General features: G+C 34.8%; 2 protein-coding genes across 8 annotated transcripts in view; one reads left to right on the forward strand and one right to left on the reverse strand.

Annotated features, from left to right (window-relative positions):
- The window catches only part of CEP290 (centrosomal protein 290), an 84,193-nt gene extending 66,124 nt beyond the window's left edge, over positions 1-18,069 (forward strand). For all 3 annotated transcript variants that reach the window (XM_073213343.1, XM_073213345.1, XM_073213344.1), the window contains 11 exons: positions 475-598; positions 4,587-4,721; positions 5,839-5,925; positions 7,314-7,478; positions 7,978-8,100; positions 9,084-9,256; positions 12,178-12,319; positions 13,064-13,137; positions 13,710-13,804; positions 16,458-16,537; positions 17,438-18,069. In XM_073213343.1, the coding sequence (XP_073069444.1) occupies positions 475-598; positions 4,587-4,721; positions 5,839-5,925; positions 7,314-7,478; positions 7,978-8,100; positions 9,084-9,256; positions 12,178-12,319; positions 13,064-13,137; positions 13,710-13,804; positions 16,458-16,537; positions 17,438-17,668 (1,429 nt within the window). In that variant the 3' untranslated portion in view covers positions 17,669-18,069. The remainder of the gene's footprint in view (positions 1-474; positions 599-4,586; positions 4,722-5,838; positions 5,926-7,313; positions 7,479-7,977; positions 8,101-9,083; positions 9,257-12,177; positions 12,320-13,063; positions 13,138-13,709; positions 13,805-16,457; positions 16,538-17,437) is intronic.
- Positions 613-21,508, reverse strand: part of LOC118973530 (RNA ligase 1-like) — a 40,639-nt gene continuing 19,743 nt past the window's right edge. For 2 of the 5 annotated variants that reach the window (XM_037024286.2, XM_073213346.1), the window contains 3 exons: positions 20,984-21,181; positions 19,775-19,944; positions 16,734-18,561 (listed from right to left, as the gene is read on the reverse strand). In XM_037024286.2, the coding sequence (XP_036880181.2) occupies positions 18,373-18,561; positions 19,775-19,944; positions 20,984-21,181 (557 nt within the window). In that variant the 3' untranslated portion in view covers positions 16,734-18,372. Of the gene's footprint in view, positions 1,754-8,004; positions 8,066-16,733; positions 18,795-19,774; positions 19,945-20,983; positions 21,182-21,508 lie in introns of those variants that run through there. The other 3 variants (XM_073213348.1, XR_012121424.1, XM_073213347.1) reach the window with 3 other exon arrangements.

Here is a 21,508-nt window from a genome sequence, read left to right on the forward strand (position 1 = left end):
CTAGCATAATTAGGTTGAATAGGTGTGGTTGTGACAGATGTGCAGGGCCTTGTAGGTTACACAGATGACCATAGACTTGAAGTGACAGGTTATCTGGCACCACTAAGAGCTTGAACTTCCTGAGAAGCTTGAGAAGCACATGGATTATATGGAATTATTACATGTTTAAAAACACTGGTGTTTAATTCAGATATCTTACACAATTCCATACAAATAGTTAGATGCATGTTCTTTCAAAATTTACTTGTTTACTCCTAATTCAAGAGAGTCCTGCAGTGACTCCTCTGTAGAGGGTCATTTTATAATATAAATAGTCATGTCCTATTTTTATAAAGTTTGTAAGTTTTAGAAAATTTAAAATAAATAGTGTTAATAAAGACATTGTGTTTTCTTTCTTTCCTATATTTTAATATAGTAAAAACAGTGAAATTTGAAGTTTGACTAGTAAAGAGTCTGTGGTTGTTTAATTTCTAGGACTCACCAAGCTCTTCCTCGAGATTCTGTCATAGAAGATTTACATTTACAAAATAAATACCTCCAAGAAAAACTCCATGCTTTAGAAAAACAGTTTTCAAAGGATGCATATTCTAGGCCTTCAGTAAGTGTACATCTTTTTTTTTTTCATTTTTAAGCTCAGAATTAAAATCAACTTCTGCCTTTATCTGGTGAGAAACATTTGATCCCTTTCATTAATGTTTATGCAGTAAACTCAATTTTTATTTTTATCAGGTAGTAATATATGTTGACTTCTTTAATTCTTCTTACATAAAACAGTAAATAGTAAACTTGATTGTTTTTCTTTTACATAAAACTTCATTACAAATGATTTCTGAAGATTTTAAGTATAATTATCATAAGTTTTGCTGTGGTAAGAACATAAAATTAGATAAAAAAAAGAAAACAGAGCATTGTTTCCATTCAAAGGTGACATGTTTCTAGTTTTCTTTATAAAGAATCATGTAGAATTGTTTGGTATGTCTTACTTTAAAACATTGAGCGTGTATATTTTTGTCTTTTTCCTGTTATCTTTTCATATTTCTTTTCTCTGCTTCAAGCAGAATCTGTTATGTAACACAACTACTCTTTGTACCCTTGCTACCAGTATTATAAATACAGGCATAATGTTTTTCACAAAAAGAACACTTTACATGGAAACAAACAAAACTCAGAAGTGTGTTCAGAATTTAAAAATGGGAAGGGAATAGATGCCAATGACAACTTATATCATCAGACACCTAGAAATAGTCTCCCTTGTCACAGTAATGAGGAAAAACACAAAGCGGAAGATAGTGTAGGTCCCACTGAGTTAGATAAATCTGAGGCAAGACCAAACAAAAAATCAAGTCCATTTAGGTCAACAAATGGTACTGGGGCAGATTTTAACTCCAAATTTGAAAATGAACCAAATCCTGAAATTGAGAAAATAATCAAGACTTGTAAAAATAACAGGAACATAAAGACAAGGAGGAGAAAGAGCTAGGCGAGAAAGAGAAGGGGAAGGGGGACACAGCTGAAGGTGTGAGTCACAACTGCCACGTGGATCGAGAATGATCTCCTGGGCAGGATCACCGTGATTCTACAAGTCACACTTGCTGCTGCGGTGACTAGTGGGCTGAGCGGGAGGCACAGGCAGATTCTGAAGCTCACACGCCAGTCCAGCGAAGCAGTATGAGTACACGGCAGTCCTTTGTTTCTTTGTTAGCAGAGTCTTCTTACAGCCAGAGTATATATGCATGGTGCAAATGGAGATAAACTGCAGAATTTGTAAAAAGTATGAACTATTAAAACTTCATCTTTTATTAAGCCCTCATATTTGACTAGTTCCTACAAAATTTATGCTTATACATTTCCTTATTCATTTTAGTAGTGTTTTACCCTTGGTACTCACCTAAAAAGTACTAGATTAGATAACAATAACAAAAATAAGGCACATTAGAGGTTTTGGTTTTGCTAGAGAAATTCCTACCTCATCTATAAAATCTCACTACAGATAAAATTTCAGTGAAAATGTGTTGTGATACTGTGGGGCATTCTAAAATAAACTGTTCATCTTTTTGCCTTGTAATGGATATTTTATTTATATTGAGAAAAAGGAGCTTGCATGGGTTGCTATCTATGCTGTGTTAGAATATGTACCTAAGTCTAATTTTCACAGTACCCTGATTTACGTGGGAAGCTTGGAGAGTAAGTAAAATCTCTAGTGATCAAGAAGACGCATAGCCAGAATTTAACTACAGGTCTGACTTAAGAGTTCTTCATGGACATTCCGTCAATACACTATTTTTGGTCAGTTTACCTTGCAGGACAGAATAAGACAAGTTTTCCCCAATTCAAATAAAATAGTAGTTATCTTCTTTTTTATTTATCCTTTCTACTTACACATTCCAGTCACCTAAGTCCTAAAAACATCAACTAAAATCAAACATTTAAAAGTTAAGAGAAGATGGATGAAAGTGACTTAATTTTTAATTCACTTGTTTATCCCGGTTCATAGTGTTTTTCACTTGATAATCAGTAATTGAAAATTTGAGACTTTCACCATGTGTTATTCTTAACACCCATCCACTAAGAATTTAATTTCTACCTCTTAACAGGATTCCACTTATATAAAAGTCTCATAAAATTCACTATTTAAGAATTTTATTCATATTACTTTCATAGGTAGTTTCATTAGAATTCATTTTCCAGAAATTTGGACAATCTCAACTAATACTTCTAGTTTTGTTTGATGAGACTAAGGGGGGGTATGATCCATATTTACTTACATAATGGCACCCATATTTGTGGGAGGAGAACTGTATTAAAAAAAATACCCTTATGTAAGCTGATCACAATTACACTCTTCTGTGAGTGATATTTAATATAATTTATGTCGATCAATCAGTAGTACTCAGGTATTTACCATTTTTTTGTTAAATCAGATAGCTACCATGGACAGAAGAGATGTGAGAAAGACAGAAGAGCTCAGAGACAGGAAATTACAGATTTCCATGTCTGAAGAGATCTTAAAAACTATTCCTTCTTGTGGCTTCATTTATAAGATGCAAAAACTGAGGACCTTGCAGGTGGCATAGTTTGCTTAGCGTTAATCTAACTGTAGAAGAATTGGAATGTATTTTGAGGTTATTTGACAGAATAAGTAGGGACGTATTCCTGCAGTTTACAGATACCAGTACATCCTTTTCTTGCTACTGTGTATGTGCATATGCACACACATTCCCTCAAACAAATAGAAATTGTGTGGATGCATACAGTGTTTCTAACAGTGTTCTGTTATATACGCTTGAGTCAGAATCAAATAGCCCAGAATATCTTTATTTCTTAATGTCCTATTTTCTAATTTATTTAATTTTTTTACTTCTTTTTTACCTAAAGCTGAATATATCAGAATGTACAATATTTAACCTACTGCTAATTAAAAAGATGTTGTAGAACATGTATAAAAAGATCTATGTGTTTGATTTTATATTTTTAAAACTATAATGTCTGTGGAGTTACTAACTTGATAGTCTGTCAGGCCAGTAGAGAGAGAAAGGGACGGGGGAGAAAAAACTTAATCTGTGCTGTGTGCTTTCACAAAATTACTTCATCTGTTGTTCACAACAATCTTATGAGGTAGGTGTCTTCTACCCACTTTACAGAAAAAGTAATCAAGCACAGATTTCCCTTTCAAATAACCTATAGTTTAAAATGAGAAATAAAATTGAACATAAATAATAATCTGAGTGTTACTGGATTTCAGAAGAGGGAGTGATTATTTTCATTCAAGGAAGGAGGAAAAGCTTTCTGGAGGAAGGGATTGAAGCAGTGATTGTTGTAGGCTTGTGTATTAGTTTACTAGGTTATCATAGCAAAGCACCATAGATACAATGGTTTAAACAACAGAAATATATTCTCACAGTTCTGAAAGCCAAAAGTCCAGAATCAAGGTATTGGACAGGATTATTTCTTTAACCTCTGAAGGAAGTATCAGTTCTAAAGCCTTCTCCTTGGCGTGTAGATGGGCATCTTCTCCCTTTCTCTTCACATTGTCTCCCCTCCAAGCTGCCTCCCTGTCCAAGTTTTTTTCTTGCGTAAGAATACAAGGCATACTGGATTAGGACCCACCCTAATTATCTTATTTTAATTTGGTTATCTTTAAAAAGGCTCTATTTCCAAGTAAAGTCACATTGGAGGTACTGGTATTTAGGACTTCAACATATGAATTTGTGGGTGGAATGTGGGAATGAGGCATAATAAAATCCTAATAGATAAGTCATACTTTATTTTTGGAGTGGAAAAGCCATTATAAATCAGTTTAGTCATTATGAGTATATATGGAAGCATTATTTGTGTGGACATTGTTAAGTCCTACTTGACATTGTTTTCTTTTTAATTTAAACAAACTCCATTACCATATCTCCCTGCAAGTTTTATATTCTAACTTATTTATTTTGGTTTGAATTTCTCTAGAGCTCTCCAATTTTCTCATATTTTTCTAAGGAAAAACGTTCCCTTTTTTAACATAGTGTTTACTTATCCAGTATGCCTTATGCCATTTTTATTTATTAAGCCTTAAAAATATTCCTAACTTCATTTTCCTGAAGACTTCAGAAATGGAGTCAGAAGATCATGGTCAAAGAGAACAGGACCTTCAAAAAGAAAACCTGAAGCTGTCATCTGAAAATATTGAACTAAAATTTCAGCTTGAACAAGCAAATAAAGATGTACCAAGATTAAAGGTAAATTTTTATGTTCTTTAGTTAGTAAATCTAATGCCTGACAACCTTTTTCTCCTACTTGTTGTTATGTTTACCATATTAGCTTATGAAGGAGTTGAAACTCATATTCATACAATGCCATGATAGTGTTATACTTTCTCTGTTCATTTAACATAAATTATTTGTTGAGACCTTACTTTGTTGTTAGGTACTCAGCTAGGTGCTGTACAGAATTATTCTTGCACATGTAGAACTTACATTCTAGCAGAGAAGGATGATAATAAACAAGTCAATATATAGTATGCCAACTACAGTTAAGTGCCAAGGAGATAAAGCATAGTTGCCATGACAGTATGTGTTGTGTTGGGTTGGGGTGTGTGGGGGAAACCTTCCTTAATAATTAAGTGATATTTTAGCAGAAAGCTAGGGGACAGGTAGAAGTGGGTATTAAACATACTGGGAAAAGAGTTTCAGACAACAGAAATAGCAAATTCAAATGCCCTGAGGCAAGGGCATGGTTAGTTTATTCCATTAAAAATTGTCACACTGTAAACATTAAAACAAGAAAGTCTTTACATTAAAAAAAATTAGGACAGCTGTCGCTGTCTCTTTCTTTTGGAAATTTTTTTTTAATGTTCATAGTAAGTTTATCTTTGGTTTTCCAAATCTTACCCATTTTGTGGGAATCTTATTCCCTTTGGTTGGGTAATTGTTTCAGTTCTGTTTTCTAACTGGGAATAATAGTAATCTGTTTATTCCACAGGAAATAACACAACTAAGTTGTGTTCTGCTTCTTATTCTGATCTTACCCTGTTAGAACTAGTGTTCAAAGTTTTCAGTTGTCTGTTTCTCTTTACCAGGATCTATGTATGTAATTTATGGGACAGTTAAATAAGAGTTCTGAACTCAAATTTATATTGTATCTTAAAGCAATAATGTAGAAAATATTTTTTGAAATTCATATACATAATACAGTTGTGTTAATACAAGTCAGTTCACAATCCTCCTTGTTGCTGAAGAGATTCACTCACTTGTTCAGTTTGGCTATACAGTTGAAGGTGCTGATAGCTGAGGTGAATTGTGTGCCTTTCCTTTTCAATGCCTGTAGTTTTGTTAAATTGTTACTTTAATCTTTTAGAATCAAGTAAGAGATTTGAAAGAATTGTGTGAATTTCTTAAGAAAGAAAAAGCAGAAGTTGAGCGGAAGCTTGGCCATGTTAGAGGGGTGAGTATGTGAGAATATGCCATGTATTTGTATTGATTTTAGAAGAGATAAAGCTGGAAATAAAAAAAGTTTGGCTGTGTCCTAACAGTGCTGATACGCCTTTACCTGTGCCTGTAGTTTCTGCTTTGATTCCACTGCATCTGCAGTGTACGACACCATTCAGTGTTTCTTTGTGCTTCAAGTTAATGTACTTTATCAGCTGCCACACCTTACCTGCATTTTATTTTACTTGGACTCCACATCATCTCTTTTTTCATTGCATATCCCTTCACACCTTGAAAACATTTCACTTTTAGGAATCCTCCTTCTCTTCACTGACATAGTTACAAACTGCTCCTTGGTCTAATTCTGACATTTTGTAACTGTTTTTTATAGGATATCCATGGCAACTTCTTAGTGTAATGCTCTGTAAATATGTTGCCCAGTTTTCTTTGTATTTTTCTCCCCATGTTATTTTGTAGTAACTTTATGTAATAAATAAATATTGCTTATGAGGACAAGGCCAAAGAGTCAAGCCCCTGCTGATCTCATGTTGGTGAGTGGCACAAATGGAAGCAATCATAATACAAAAACATATTCAAGTAATACTATTAGATATATGATGGATTTAGTGAAAATAATGCACATTATTTAAGAAGTGTTCAGAACAAGTATCTTGCTGATAGCCATCAGTTTTATTTCATTTCATAAATAAAAATCTATTTGTTAATTTGGCCTTTTCTAAGTTAACTATGAAAATATATATTAAAATTATTTAAAAGTTCAGATTTTAGGATTATTGCACAGTGTGAATACTAACTCAAGTGTAAAAACATTATTTTACTCAGCTGTTAAAAAACTGTTTTCCCTTTAAATTATATGCAGTTAAACTTAATTGGTGACCAGTCTCTTGGTAACTTTAAAACAGGTTTTTTTCAGACATCTCTTCTATTGATATTGGTTAGAAACTGAATTTCTAATCAATGGCTGAATTCTGCAATTCAAATTTGGTAACTCATGAACTCTTTAAAGACACAATTTTTTGTAGCTTTTTTCCAAATAAAGAAAACTCCTATGCTGGAAAGGACATTAGCTAAATAGAATATTTAGGTTCTTAACTTTATTCATTTGGAACAGACATCAAGGCTAGATTATTAGCTGTTACTTAGCTGTTAGCTACGTTACTTGAGGAATATCAGCTTCTCTTGAGTCTTGATTTTCTTGTATGTAAAGTAAGAATTATCATTCCCATCACATAGGGTTATTATAATGAATGTAAGTAATACAAGCTTTGGTTTCAAATATTAGGAATTAACAGCAAGTATAATAATGAGCCTATAATATTGGTACTTTATATTATACTCTCTAAAATATTTGGTCAAATAAAAAGTTAATATATTCTTTTACAGTCTGGTAGAAGTGGAAAGACAATTCCAGAACTAGAAAAAACCATTGGTTTAATGAAAAAAGTAGTTGAAAAAGTCCAAAGGGAAAATGAACAATTGAAAAAAGCATCAGGAATAATGACCAGTGAAAAAATGGCTAATATTGAGCTGGAAAATGAAAAGTTGAAGGTAATATTTAAAATGTGATCATGGGGTAGAATGTTTTACCACTGTAATTTGTATTCATTTTTTAGGAAAATTTTAAATGTACTGCATAAAATTGTTTTAATGGATGCAATAGATATTTTACACTACAGAGAAAAAACTTCACTGGAGACAAGACTAAGAGTAATTAGAGTAACTCCACTTGGTCATATTATTTCAAGATCAATGGTTCTCCCTCTGGCAACATAAAATAATTACATGTCTTTTTTCAAAAATGCAGGTGCCTACACACCCATTTCTGAGATTGATTAGATTCTTTTGGGATATTGTGATTTTTTTTTTAAGTCATCACTTTATTCTAATGTGTAGCCAAGGTGGGGAACCTTTACTTCAGATGACTGGTATTAAAGGGAAGACTTTAATTCTATCAAATATGGGCTCTAAAACTATTTGGAAATAAGTTTAGTGAGTTTACAAAGTCATCTTTTATTTCATTTCGATAATGTATAGTTTTTACTATTAGGCTGAATTAGAAAAAGTCAAAGCTCACCTGGGACTTCAGCTGAGTGTGCACCGTGAGTCCACGATCAAAGGCACAGAGAAAATTGTTGCTGAAAACGAAAGGCTTCGTAAACAACTTAAAAAAGTATGACTTTCATTGCTAATTATTACTTTTTATTTTAACTAACACATCTTATAAAAACTGAATGAAAAGTGATGAGAGTGTCTATTCAAAGTAGATAGTAAAAGAGATTTAGAAAGTTTGTGATTCTGCTTGCCACTTTCACCATGAGGAACCTTGAAAATAAAAAATTAATGAATTAAGAGCCAGTAAATGTAGAGGCTACACGGTTGGGATTCAAATCCTAGCTCTGTTACTTGTCAGCTGTGGGAACCAGGGCCAGCTGCTAGCCCCTCTCCGTCCCCCCATGTCCTCATCTGTAACATCGGGAAGTGAGATAATATTGGTACACATGACTTAGAACAATGCTTGATGTACAGAAAGGAGTATGTGAAACTTTGGTTAAACAGTAAGATTCCTTTCTATTTAACTGGCAAAAATATATTCCTTGCCCCAGACAATGGGTGGTGGATGGTGGTATTTATATGGATGATGCAGTGAATAAATTGAAATTAATATTTTTAAACTAGTTACTATACAATAGTATCTAAATATACTGTGAGGCCAGAGTGATACTTTGCTTTGGATATGGATGTTTAATAGTGGCAATAATTTATGATACTTACACATAGTTTACGTTTATGGCTAGGTCTCTCAAGTTTTAGAGTCAAAACATTTTTAAATGTGTAAGGACAAACTATCTCTATCTCATTATTCTATAAATATTACAAAGATGACTAATTTAAAGGAACCAAATGACAAACTTAAAATAACTACTAGAGTAAAATACTTGTAAATATATTTTTCTAACCTCATTTACATGATTGGTGGTTCTAATATGATCATATTGCTGTTTGAGAGTTAAGGAAATGTTGGATTTTTATTGCAGTTTTAATCAGCATTTAGAGTTTTTTTTGTTTTCTAATTTCTAGCAATAATTTTGAATATATTGCACCTATGAGAGTATTATGTTTCATCATAGTATACTAATTGGCTCCTAATGATAGGAAACTGAAGCTGCAGAGAACCTGCGGATAGCCAGGAATAATTTAGAGATATTGAATGAGAAGATGACAGTCCAACTAGAAGAGACTGGTAAGAGGTTACAGTCAGCGGAACGCAGAAGTCCACAGCTTGAAGGTGCTGACAGCAAGAGCTGGAAATCTATTGTTGTTACAAGGTAGAAACAAATAGTTTAAAACTCGCACAAAGTTGAATCAGATCTAATTCTACCATTATTGTTTTGAAAAGACTATGACACTATTCTGATTAACTTAGCTCTTTCCCGATGAACTGTTTGGTTGGTGCTTTTTTCCTTTCCTAGCATCGTCAAAGTCTTTATCGTCCTTAAAATATCTAAGGAACTTAGGTGGCAGGGCATGGGACAGAGCAGAGCAGAGGCTGGGCTCTGGGTTTTGGAGCTGGGTGGGCAGCACGAAGCTGCTGTCAGCCATGAGCTTGGACTGATGGTGCCCAGCTTCTCCTACATGCTCTTTTTTTCCAGCTACAACTCAACTTCATTGTGTTCATTTTCTACCTCAAGTATAAGCCAGGCACAGTTAAGCTGTCTTGTCACAACCTGCGCCATACTAGATCTGGGCAGCACTGCAATTTGGCAGTTACATTCTGGGCAACTTGTTCTTCAGAGTCCCGACGGATGAATTCAGCAACAGCTCTAGTGTCTTCCTGGCCTCTGCGTTCTGGCACTAGATTTTCTCCACCTCATGAGCCATTTCTACAAATAAGTGTGACTGCCTTTCCCATAAACTGGCTATGAAAGGGGTGATGGGAATTCACGAGTAAGCATTCATACATTCACTGCCACTATCATGAGTAGTTTAACATGACTCTGATAAGTCAGTAAAAGGCTTTGGTGTCATTCTCATTTCCAGACTGCTCAGCAGCTACTTCAAGGAGTATAGAAGCCAGAGAGCAATGAGATTGTGTCATGTCCTTTCCCATTAAAGTTATCCTGTATGAAGTAACATCTGCTGGCCCTATTTGGAAAGGCAAAGTCATCTTTATCTTATCATTATTAGCAGAGTTCCTTAGGTCCACATATTTCCAGTTTCCCCTTTGATGTCCACCTGCTGTTTAGAATGGACTTGATGAGAGGTGGACTGGCGGTCACCATCAATACAACTAGGACAGGAGCCTCAGCACTGAGGCTACAGCAAGGCCCACAGTGGGCCTGCTGCACTGCGCTTGCCTGTCAGCCAAAGGGAAAGCTATGCAAGTATATCAGAGGGCAGCCCAGGTGGCCAGGCAGTCCTAGAGAAGGGTCCTCGGTTCCTATCCTAATACCCTACTAAGAGCACTGAGGATCCACTCGTTCCTCCTGCAGCCCTCTCTCACTTCTACCAGAGGGCAAGTGTGAGGGTTTGGTGAAATAGCATGTGTGATAGTATAAAGGGGAAAAAGAGTCTCTTTTGCCTGCTTGGACCCCAGAGAGGCTCTCAACCAGCAGTGCTATCACAGCTGATTTCTTGGTTGGTCCTTTATTTCCTTCTACAGACACATATGGATTCAAAAGATTTCTGGATATATGTATTTAGCAGATACCTATTCAGTACTTACTGCATACCAGACACCATCCTTTATTTTCAGTGTATTTCTAAAAGGCCTACTTGGCTGAAGTTCTTTCAGAGAACCTGGGAGCTTTCATGGCTTAGAAATACCTAATTCTCACTAGGACCTTAAGTAAATTACATCTCTTTTGTGAGTCCAAGTTTTTTTTTAACTGGAAATTATAATCCCTGTCCTGCTTTCTAAAAAGGGCTCTGAAGATGCAGACAAGGTTATTAATGTGATAGCGTTTATAAAGTTTATGAACATTTGAGATGGTGGTTGATATTTAACCATAACTGAAGATAACTTTGCCTTTTAGATTGGTTTTTAAGCTACCAATTGTACAGGTAGCTGAGCATAAAGTAAGCCTTTGGTAAACCCATTTGAAAAAAACTTAAGTCCTAGTGAATCCACTGGACAGAAGACTAATTCTGATCCTTGGCATCAAGCCTCCCTAAATCCACCAAAAAATTGCTTAGGTCTGCAGCTGGGATCTCACAGCCAGCTCAGTGAAGTGGTTTGGAGATCGCTTCTGGGACTCATGACACACTACGTCTTCCTCATGCTGAAATCGTTATAGTTGCCTTATACTTTACTCAACAAATTAATGGTATCTATTTTGTCAGGCCTTATACTGACTGCTGAGACATCAGAGAGAGAGGTTCTTTGACTGGGTGGCATTTGAGCAGAGAACTGAATGAGAAAGGAGTGAACTGCTTCTCATGCTCCACCATTTTGGCAGTGTTTGTCAGGCTAAGATCATTGCCTTCTAAGTTTCTAAGACTTATCAAAAGCTTGCATTAAGATAATTTTCCTTCCTTGTACTACCCTTACCTGATTTTGTTACCAAAATGTTCTTTTTCTTGTCTCTGGAAAAGTTTCAGTATTTTAATTGTTGTCTCCCTTTAGGTATGATGTGCTTATAAAACCATTTTGGCACAATGTTATAAAATTTCTTTTGGAGTCTGGGTTTTTTGAACTGTTGATCATTTCTTTCAGTTACAAATCTATTCTGATTTTACAAGCTTTGTTCCTCCCTCATCACATGCTCTTTCTCTCACCCGTGCTTTTGCATGTTCTTATTCCCCTTGCAGCAGTGCCCTTTGTTTTTTCTTTCTACTTGGATGCCTCCCTTTTTGGTATGTTTGTGTATATGTATGTGTCTTTGAAATGCTTTAATTTGCACTGTTTATATTCCTAAGACTATCCAATAATATAGTATTTGATATTCTGATGAATTTTCCTTTCTGCTTTTTGTGACTGAAAAAGGTATTCATTTTAGTTATTTTACAGTGATCAAATTCAGGCTCCATCCCTGGGAAGCATCTAAATCCTCTATTTTAATGTACCTGTTAACTAGGGATATTCATCCTTTGTCACCTAGTGCTAAATAAATACAGAAGATTTGACTAGAAGAAACAATATGACAAGATATTGTTCCTTATTTTTAATGGAATAATTTGAACTAGCTTTTAAATCAATGAGAAAATTTTTTTTCCATGTCTCTATCTTTTTTTTCCTTTATACTTTCAGAATGTATGAAGCCAAGTTGAAAAAATTGGAAACTGATATTGCAAAAAAAACCCATAGCCTTACTGATCTTAAACAGCTTGTAAGACAAGCAACAGAAAGGGAACAAAAAATTAAGAAATATACTGAAGACCTCGAGCACCAGGCAAGTAATGCAGTTTTGTTTTTTCACATGGTAAAACAATCCATTGTATGTCAAGCCACTTCTTGGTACTGTCTTTTGAAGGTAAAAATGAACTATTAATATTAACTCTTCCCCTGGAGGCCCGTCTAAGAGTGGCGCCACTATTCACCCATTTGTTTAAGCCAAAAACCTTGGGTCATTAATTCCTTTCTTTCTCTCATACTCCACATCTTTTTTATTATGTCATCTCAGCTCTATTTTCAAAATGTCCCGAATGTGACCACGTCTCAGCACCTCTAACACTGCCAGTCTAGGCCAAGCTATTCTCTCACATCTGAACTATTGCAGATTTTCCTAACTGGTCTCCCGGCTCCTACTCTTGCCTTGTTTCACCTTCTCCCTGACTCAGTCTATTCTCCACGTAATTGCCAAGCAAACAAAACAAAGAAAATCACAGCAGTCCCATTCTTAGAATCTTCCATTGGTTCCCTAATTATCCCAGAATGAAATTTAAAGGCTGTTTTCATGATCTGGCATCTGGTTTCCTCTTTCACATGTTGTATCCTCTATGCCTCGGACAAGCCTAACACGAGCAGTTACTTAATAACTGTTAAGTGAATAATGAACAGAACACCATAAATGTGTGCTCATGAGCTTTTGAAAACCCAACTTTTAATGTTTTGCTTTATTGAAAATGTGTATCTTTATAAAACCTCATACATTTCCATGTCAACTTTGCCTTCCAACTTTTCATTGTGCCCAAAGATTGAGATTCTCAAACATATTCCTGAAGGTGATGAAACAGAACAAAGTCTTCGGCGGGAGCTTCAAGTTCTTAGGTACATTATCTGTTCACCCACTTTTTTTTCCTTAATTATCTTTTAATATAACCAGGTTTGTTATGTCTAGAGATGATGAGGATTTTTTAACCTTGCTGCCAAATAGCTTACCAGCCTATTTTCATTCTTATGCCATTCTTCTACATCATAGATACAAAAAAAAAGGCAAGCCAAATCCTAATACGGGTGTCAAGTTTGTAATTTAGTTTAAATTTTAATAGCATAGAATATATCAAATGCTAGCTTTCCAGAGGTATAAAATAATGAAAGAGAGAAAAACAATTCTTCACTGCCAGGGTCTGTGTAACATGCTCTCATGAGACTCCTCCGGTAGGAAAACTACTCTTCAAAATGACATCAGGTCAGGTTTTAAGAAAAACATGAAGAATTTTGATTTCATGACCTCTGAGAATGGTAGCACTGCAGCAGTGACGATAAATGAATAAATGTTTACCTTTATAAATATAAGCAAGTCTTAAGCACTGTACATCATACAGTTCTTAAGAAATGCCCATATAGTTCACAGAGCAATGTCTGTGTTTTTGTTTTAACACATTACCACTGTGTTCTAGACTTGCTAATACTCAGCTGGAGAAAGAAAAAGCAGAATTAATCCGTCAGATAGAAGTCAACAAAAACCAAAGTGGAGCTGAGAGCACCATACCTGGTAAGTGTATTTTATAACTAATAATGGAAAGTTTACTAACCTAAGATTTTGAATTAGGGTTTGCCTTTTTTGTTTGTTCAGATTTTTGGTAACTATCTTCCTAGAAAACCAAATCTCTAATATAAGTTTTTAGAGGTGTTTCCTCCATGCAACAATAAATTGAGCTGTTTGAGTAGCAACTATTCCAAGTGTTTTTGCCCCTTGTGTTCCATATGGATGTTACAGATTTAATATGATTAGGTCTGTTGCTTCCAGTTTCTAAGTACAGGCCTTTTTAAGCCCTCTGAACATTATCTTCTAAATGTTAGTGTCATCTTGTTGATAATTTAAGAACTACATAAGTAATCTTGCCTACATTTTTTTCCTTTTACAAAGTCAGTCTGTTCTTCTATTCCGTTCCATTTGCATTCAGAAGTAATGACTCCCATATGCATGTGTATACATATAGACTTAATGTATGTGTATATATACATACACAAAATGAAGTTGATCCCCATTATTTGCAGATTCTGTACTTGCAAATTCACCTACTCACTAAAACTTACTCATAACCTCCAAGTCAGTACTCATGGTGCTTTTGCAGAGATACAGAGCAGTGAAAAATGACCCACACTTAACAGATGAACTCCAACAGGTTCTGCGGTTGTCCAGCTTTCATACAGAGAGGTGATCAGAGAAAGGAAACAGTAAGGGGCAGTGCCGTAAAGAGCCAAAAACTCCGGTTTGGGGGCCAACTGGACAAATTTAGATCCCTGCTCTGATATTTGTTAGTAGTGCAGCCTCAGAAGTCATTTGACACTTCTCAACTTCGTTTTCTCTTTTGTAAAAGAAAATAGAAGCTACTAAGATGAAATGTTTCCAGGATTTAAGATTATAATCTATGTGAGATATTTGTGTATGTATTCTAAGAGTAATGACTCATCACCTAGTCATTGTTCATGTTGACTTTCTAGAACAGAACTGCAAATGAGAATCAGTTATTTGTATGTATATTTGATAGCTTAATGGAAATGCCAAATTCTATTCCAAACAATTAATACCAATTTATATTTGTATATTAGTTTTTGACTATTTTCATATAGTTTTTTCAGTATCCTACCACACAGTCCTGTTGCTATTTTGTATTAAAACTATGATTTATGAGTTGTACCAGACACTATGCTTAGTGCTTTACAACTATTTTACATTTTAATGATTATAATTCTGTATGGTGGGTATCACTGACTCCATAAACAGATTCAAAGAGGTTAAGTATCCTGTTCCCAAGGTCACTGAAGCCAGGAAGTGGCAGAGGCAGGATGAAACCTAAATCTATGAAACTCCAATACTGCTTGCCTTTCCCTGCTGTCCACTGCACTGCATTACCGCATACATAAATCTCTCAACAGTCCTGGGGCAGCCAGCTTCATCTTACTAGATACAGAGCCCTCCACCTGTTAATGCTGTTGACATTAGCCAAGTTCTTTCTGAACCTCAGTTTCCTGAGAGGGAATTTCTGCACCCTCATCGTCTACTAGGAGATAAGGATCCTATCATATTTAAAATACTGTTAAAGCCCAGAATTAAACCAAAACTATTTTGGAAATTCTAAGGCACTACTCAAGTTTTCACTAAGCTAACTTTTGCAAAGTGCGACACACAGTAATTACTTTTACTGCAGTATTCCTTACCAATCTGTGTAACATGTAGCATCCCACTAAGACAATAAACTCAATATATATAGCATCCCAGTGAGAGTGAACCAACTGTGTAAAAAAATCAGCACTTCATACAAAGGTGAAGAGAGCTTTGAAAAGTATAATTTTGCTCTGCCTTCCAAAGGAAGGCAAGTTCTGACTCCGTTCACATAAGGGAGGATATGGAAAAAATTTCCTGTCTCCAACTTATAATTAGGGTGGAGACCGTTCTAAGGGCACCTTAATACAATGTGCTTCCTGTCCCATTCATGACATTGCATTGGTTGCCCAGTATTTTCTCTAACTAGCTCTATTTTAAAAATTTTACCCTTCAGTGGCTGTAAAATGTGACCACAAGACACATCATATGTAGTATGTAAAGAAAATAAGTTCCTAGAAAAGATGGCAATTAGTCCTATTGCCCATTGATTCTTGTTATATTAGACATGTGTTAACTCTGGTAAACTGAAGTCCTTGTGCTATAGTTGTATACTTGTGTTTCCTACCAAAGTCATCAGGATTTATTCATCTTTGTGTTACCCACCCATTTAGAACATTTTTACATAGTAATTACACTGTTAAGTGTACCTACATGGAATAGCCAGTACTCTTGGGAACAGAAGCATTTCACCAGTGTATTTTCACAGGCTAGGTGTGCCTGCGTCTGTGTGCTTCTGTTGTACCTCTAGTACCTAACAAATTTTCTTGTTTGTAGAAGTTTTCTCTGGAAAATAGCTTCTTCCACATAAAGAGTTAACCTGACTCTGTGCTTCTGGTACCTAGCAGATGCCTCGTCCTTGTCTGCCGTGGAATTATAATACCTGATAGCATACAGGATTCACAGCCTGAGAAGTGTTTCAGCCATGAAATGCCATGTTTTCCAGGCTCTGGTGCCATTGAGTTTTTTCCTTATTCTCTTAAACAAATCCTTTATCAGATTGGGAAAGGGCTAAGTCTGATTTTAATTTTTTTGGCAGATCCTTATCAACTAAAGGAAAAGGTAAAAGATCTAGAAACACAGCTCAAAACCTCAGATCTAGAAAAGCAGCAATTCAAGGTAATTAGATGTTTAATTATATCTATTATAGCACTGTTTTTTGAAAACTAGTTTTATGATCATAATCTGAGTTTTAAGTATGTATCCTAAAAATGCATCTTATATCTGACCTTGATATTGCCAAGTTCATTATATTCATCTGTGTTAAAAATAAGTATTTCTTAAGAGCTACCAAAAGAAACTTAGACAAAACAAATAGAATTAAAGAGTAAATTTATTTTTAATTGTCACAGATACAGATCATTAACATTTTGTAAGTTTGGAATCACATTGAGAACAGTGTTTATTTTGAAATACTTTTCAGGAATAGCTCCCTTAAAGAAAGATATTTGCTATCTTTTATCTAAGAATCTGTAAACAGAGGAGCATGAATTTGAGAATTAACTAGTGACCATTCTAAGTGGTCATTAAAGCTCAAATTGTCTCTTTACCAGATGCCTCTTTTCCAGGCAGAAGCCCTACAGTTTCCCTGATTATAAATATATTTATAAGAATTCGACCATTATTCATTAAAAATTAGATATTTGTGAAGAAAATATAAACCAAGGAATTTTAATCAAAATAACTTCAATATTGTGAATAGCCAAGTTTTTTGGTTGCCACATTGGGAGTACTTGCTTAAAGAAAGATTCAATCCCCTGTAATTTAAGAGTTGATAAATTTTAGTCAAAGACTAGGACATAACTAACAAATAATTCAATTTAACAGTTAACAAGTTAAGTGAGTTATACTGTGCAATGAGGCCTTAAGAACAAAATCTTAAGGACATACTTCTGCCTTTATATTTGACCATTCAGGTTACTTTGGCTTTCATGTTTATAACTAAATCTCCTTCGTTCAAATCTAGAAAATGTATTATATTCCTCTACACAGCTTTTCAAGATTGTATGTTTCTATTAGGAGGAAGTAAAAAAGCTGAAGAAAGAACTGGAAAATTTTGATCCTTCATTTTTTGAAGAAATCGAAGATCTGAAGTATAATTACAAAGAAGAAGTGAAAAAAAATATTCTCTTGGAAGAGAAGTTGAAAAAACTTTCTGAACACTTTGGAGTTGAATTAACTAGTCCTGTTGCTGCTTCTGAACAGCTAGAAGATGAAGAAGAAAGTCCTACTAATTTCCCCATTTATTAACTATTTAAGTTAAAATTCCACCTGGAAGTCAAGCAAGTCTCTGAGCTACATTTCCTTCCCAGTACCTTGTACTTTTACCTAAAGTGGAAGTTTTAGTACATAAAACTATGTGATATTTTTAATGTATTAGAAAAGTATATTTTTGAAGACTTTGAGTAATTTATGGTTTATCAAACAGGCAATAAGCTATGATGCATTTCTGTATGTTCGTGTTTGAAGTTTTTTGGTATGAGGGTAAATAATGATTTTTAAATTGGAGTTTTATATATACTTACATACTTATATGTGTTATGTTGTGAAGTTATATATATATGTTGTGAAGTTGAGCCATGTTTTATTAAATATATAAGATTAAATTCAGCTTTAACTATTTAATTTTGAAAATAAATGATCCAAAATTGTTGGTTTGATTGTTGTCTTTTAATTCCTACCCTCTTACTATAGATAGAATCCAACGTTTTTACAAACTGGAGAGCTTACTATTATATTTTCAAGTACAAAGTAAAATTCATTCATTGATTCTAAATAAACTTTTGAATAGATATTTGCAATTGGGGAATTCATTTCTTCAAATGCTGGAAGACATATTGCTGTATTAGACACTGAATAATTAGGAACCATGAGCCATTTTTACCTTTTAAACATGGCGGGGTACTGAAGATTTAAATATAACAATAAAGCTGGTTTTTAATGGCATTTTCAGTTTATACATCAAGTATTATATCTTTCAGCCTACTAAATTTCTGATTATCTATTTTTGAAAAATAATTAAATAAACCCTTAGTATCAAAGGCATAATCATACTTGTTCAGGTTCATGTTGATTATAACTGGTTTTGAATTCAGATAAGTATCTGGAATTGGCCAGCACAAACCAAGATGATGGCGGTGGACCTGAAAAGAGCAAAAGCTTTAGCCTATGTTATCTTCATTCATTTACAAATATTTGAGTGCCTACCATCTGCCAGGCACTACGTAAGGCTCTACTTTATCTTACCCTTGTTTTTTCATAGCTGTTCTCCTCCTGACATATTACATATTTACTTGTTTATTGTCTATCTTCCCCATTAGAATGTGAGCTTCATGAAGGCAGAGACATTGTTTTGTTGACTCTGTACTTCCAGCACCTGGAAACATGCCAGGAACATAATCAGGGGCTCCATAAATATTTAATGCATAAAGAGTCTGTTGCTTAGTAAAGAGGCTAGCCAATTGAAAAATGTGGTCAGAGAGGCATTCTAACCAAAGGAAATGTCACGTGATAGAATAGTGATTTTTGCTTTGATTGTACTAAGTATGCTTACAATATACACACTGTGGGTGTGTTTAAGAGAGAGATAGGGGAAGAGAGCAGTTTTGGAAAGTTAAGCAGGAAAATCTTGGCGTCATTTAACAGTCTTAATCAGGGAAGTAACATTCTCAATTTAGGAGGGTGATAATTCAAGCTTAAATCTTAAAATTAAACAGTCGATTGGTTGTACAAAAGTGCACAGGTTCAACTGATGTAACACTTCATAACTGTCCACTGGATGTCTGAAGTAATGGAGGGAGGTTAAAAATGATATCTAAGTTTTTGGCTTCAGTGAACTGTTGGAGTTAGGGAGTTGGTGTAAGTAGGTCTAGTTTTGAACATTACAGATTTCAAGAACCTGTGAGAAATCAAATAGACAATTCTGGGAGACAAAAAGGGCACAAAGTGTAAAATAATTCATTATGTATGTATGTACCTATCACCTTAGCACTTTTTAACTCTGTAAGTTCTATAGTCAAGCAAGTTTGGGAAATAATGAGTTAAACTAAGTTGGTATAGAATGTCACAGAGAGCATAATGTGCCACATGAATTTCTGAGAAGGGGTTATACAGTATGCAGGGTTTTCCAGGTATTTATATCATGTTAATTCTGAAGCACATCTAGAAGAATCATTGCACCAGAGAATGTATACACACTGGAAAACATGATTTCATCATACAAAGGATGGTGGCATGTGAGAGTAAATTAAATTTCTTCACTGCATGTCAGAATTACTGCAATTTGTATAGAGTATTTTAGTGCCATTTCTACTTTATTTTAGGAACATAACCCCACAAGCTGTTTTCTGCCATTACCTTGACTAAAGAGCCATCATTGCAATGCCATACTATTCCTTCAATTTTACCCTCTCGGCAACCTTCAAACCAGGACAACAGATCACTGTGCTTCAAGCTAGGTAGATTTCTTATTTGAAATGCTCCATGTGGTATGAGAAGATGTAACGGATGCTTCTTGCTTCCTAACCCTAAATGGTAAAAATTTGCCATTAGCCATACAAGTTTCAAAAAGAATGACGACATTTACCTCTCCAAATAAAAAAGCCTTTGAAAATAACTAAGAATAAATCTACCAAACAGTTTAGCTGATTTCCTTGAAGACAGAGATATTACAAGTGCTCTCACTTAGAAGTGGTGCCCTATCCATCAAATCTAAAATTCACCTTCATGTACTCAGTAACACCAAGGGGGCAAGCCATGACCTTCAGGCCAAATCCAGCCATATGCCTGTTTTTTTTTTAAGTTTCGAAGGAACACAGCCACACCCATTCATTTAAGAACTGCCTCAACCTATTACAGAGGTATGGCCCACAAAAACCTAAATGTTTACTATCTGGCCTTTTAAAGAAAAAGTCTGCCAACCCCTGCTCTACACCAACAGCCACATTCAACTATGACTTAAAGTTTGCCCAAAGCCACACCTATCTCTGAGACCCTGTATATTCACTACCCTAGCTTCTTTTCTCCTAGCCAGTCAAGTTCGTAGGCTCCTGATCTCCATATAAGATTTCCCTATTCCAGCTTTAATATCCTTGGGTGTCTCTGCATCCCTGATGCAGCAATGTGCCCCATAGCGCTCTCAGGACATGGACTCAATCCATCCTATACATTTTGATGTTTGATATGCTATTCACTGCCAATTCTTTATTTACTTTACTCTTAGCTCTTAATTAATGCTAAATTAATTATCTAGCCATGAAAAGCACATCATGATTGTCATTCAACTCAATTCACCCTCTGAAAAAGCAACAAGAAGCTACCCTTAATTATGTTTCATAAAATAGTAGTGCAATATAGTACAGCAAAGAATGAGGGACTAATATCAGCCCGTTAGTGAAATGTTAAGAATTATGTGTAATAAAATGACTAAAAATGGTTATAATCCTAGGAAGCTATATAACTCAAATTTATCAGTCTTGTTTTTAGTCTTTGTTTTTAAATTGAACCTAAAAAGTTCTCTCTATAAATGACTGTTATTACAACGACCAAGGAAAAGGCTTTACTTACCATATGGATTTCCGTTAACATTTGTTCCTATAAGCTCCAGTGTTTGTTCTAAGAGATCAGACAGCGGCACTGTACTAATTTCCAGAAGACCAGGCTCATCAGGATGATGCTTCAGCACCAGGGCGATTTCAAACTCATAGTTAACTACAGAGGAATGCCAGCAATACTGTTTACTGGTTTTCTCCACTGGTACCCAACCTATCATTTTAAGAAAAAAAAGTGCTTTTACTACACTGTTTTTCTTTGGATTGTGACAAGGTCATCTTTATTTTTGTTGTAAATTTTCCAATTTTCTGGATATCCTATCAAACAGAGATACCACTTTTAAAATCATCAGTTTTACTACTTAATCATGATTTTTTAATAATGTTTTCTTTTTTATTCTGCTGAGAAATTAACCTGTTTACTTATTTACTACAGAGCACCCAACACTCCTTTACCAGAAAATTCACCTTTTCAGTAAGAACTGAGCACTATTCCAAGACAAAGCATTAAAACCTTCTTTAATTAATCTCTCTTCCTTCT

This window comes from Manis javanica, chromosome 10 (genome assembly GCF_040802235.1).
Source record: "Manis javanica isolate MJ-LG chromosome 10, MJ_LKY, whole genome shotgun sequence".
In the NCBI taxonomy this organism is placed as follows: Eukaryota; Metazoa; Chordata; class Mammalia; order Pholidota; family Manidae; genus Manis; species Manis javanica.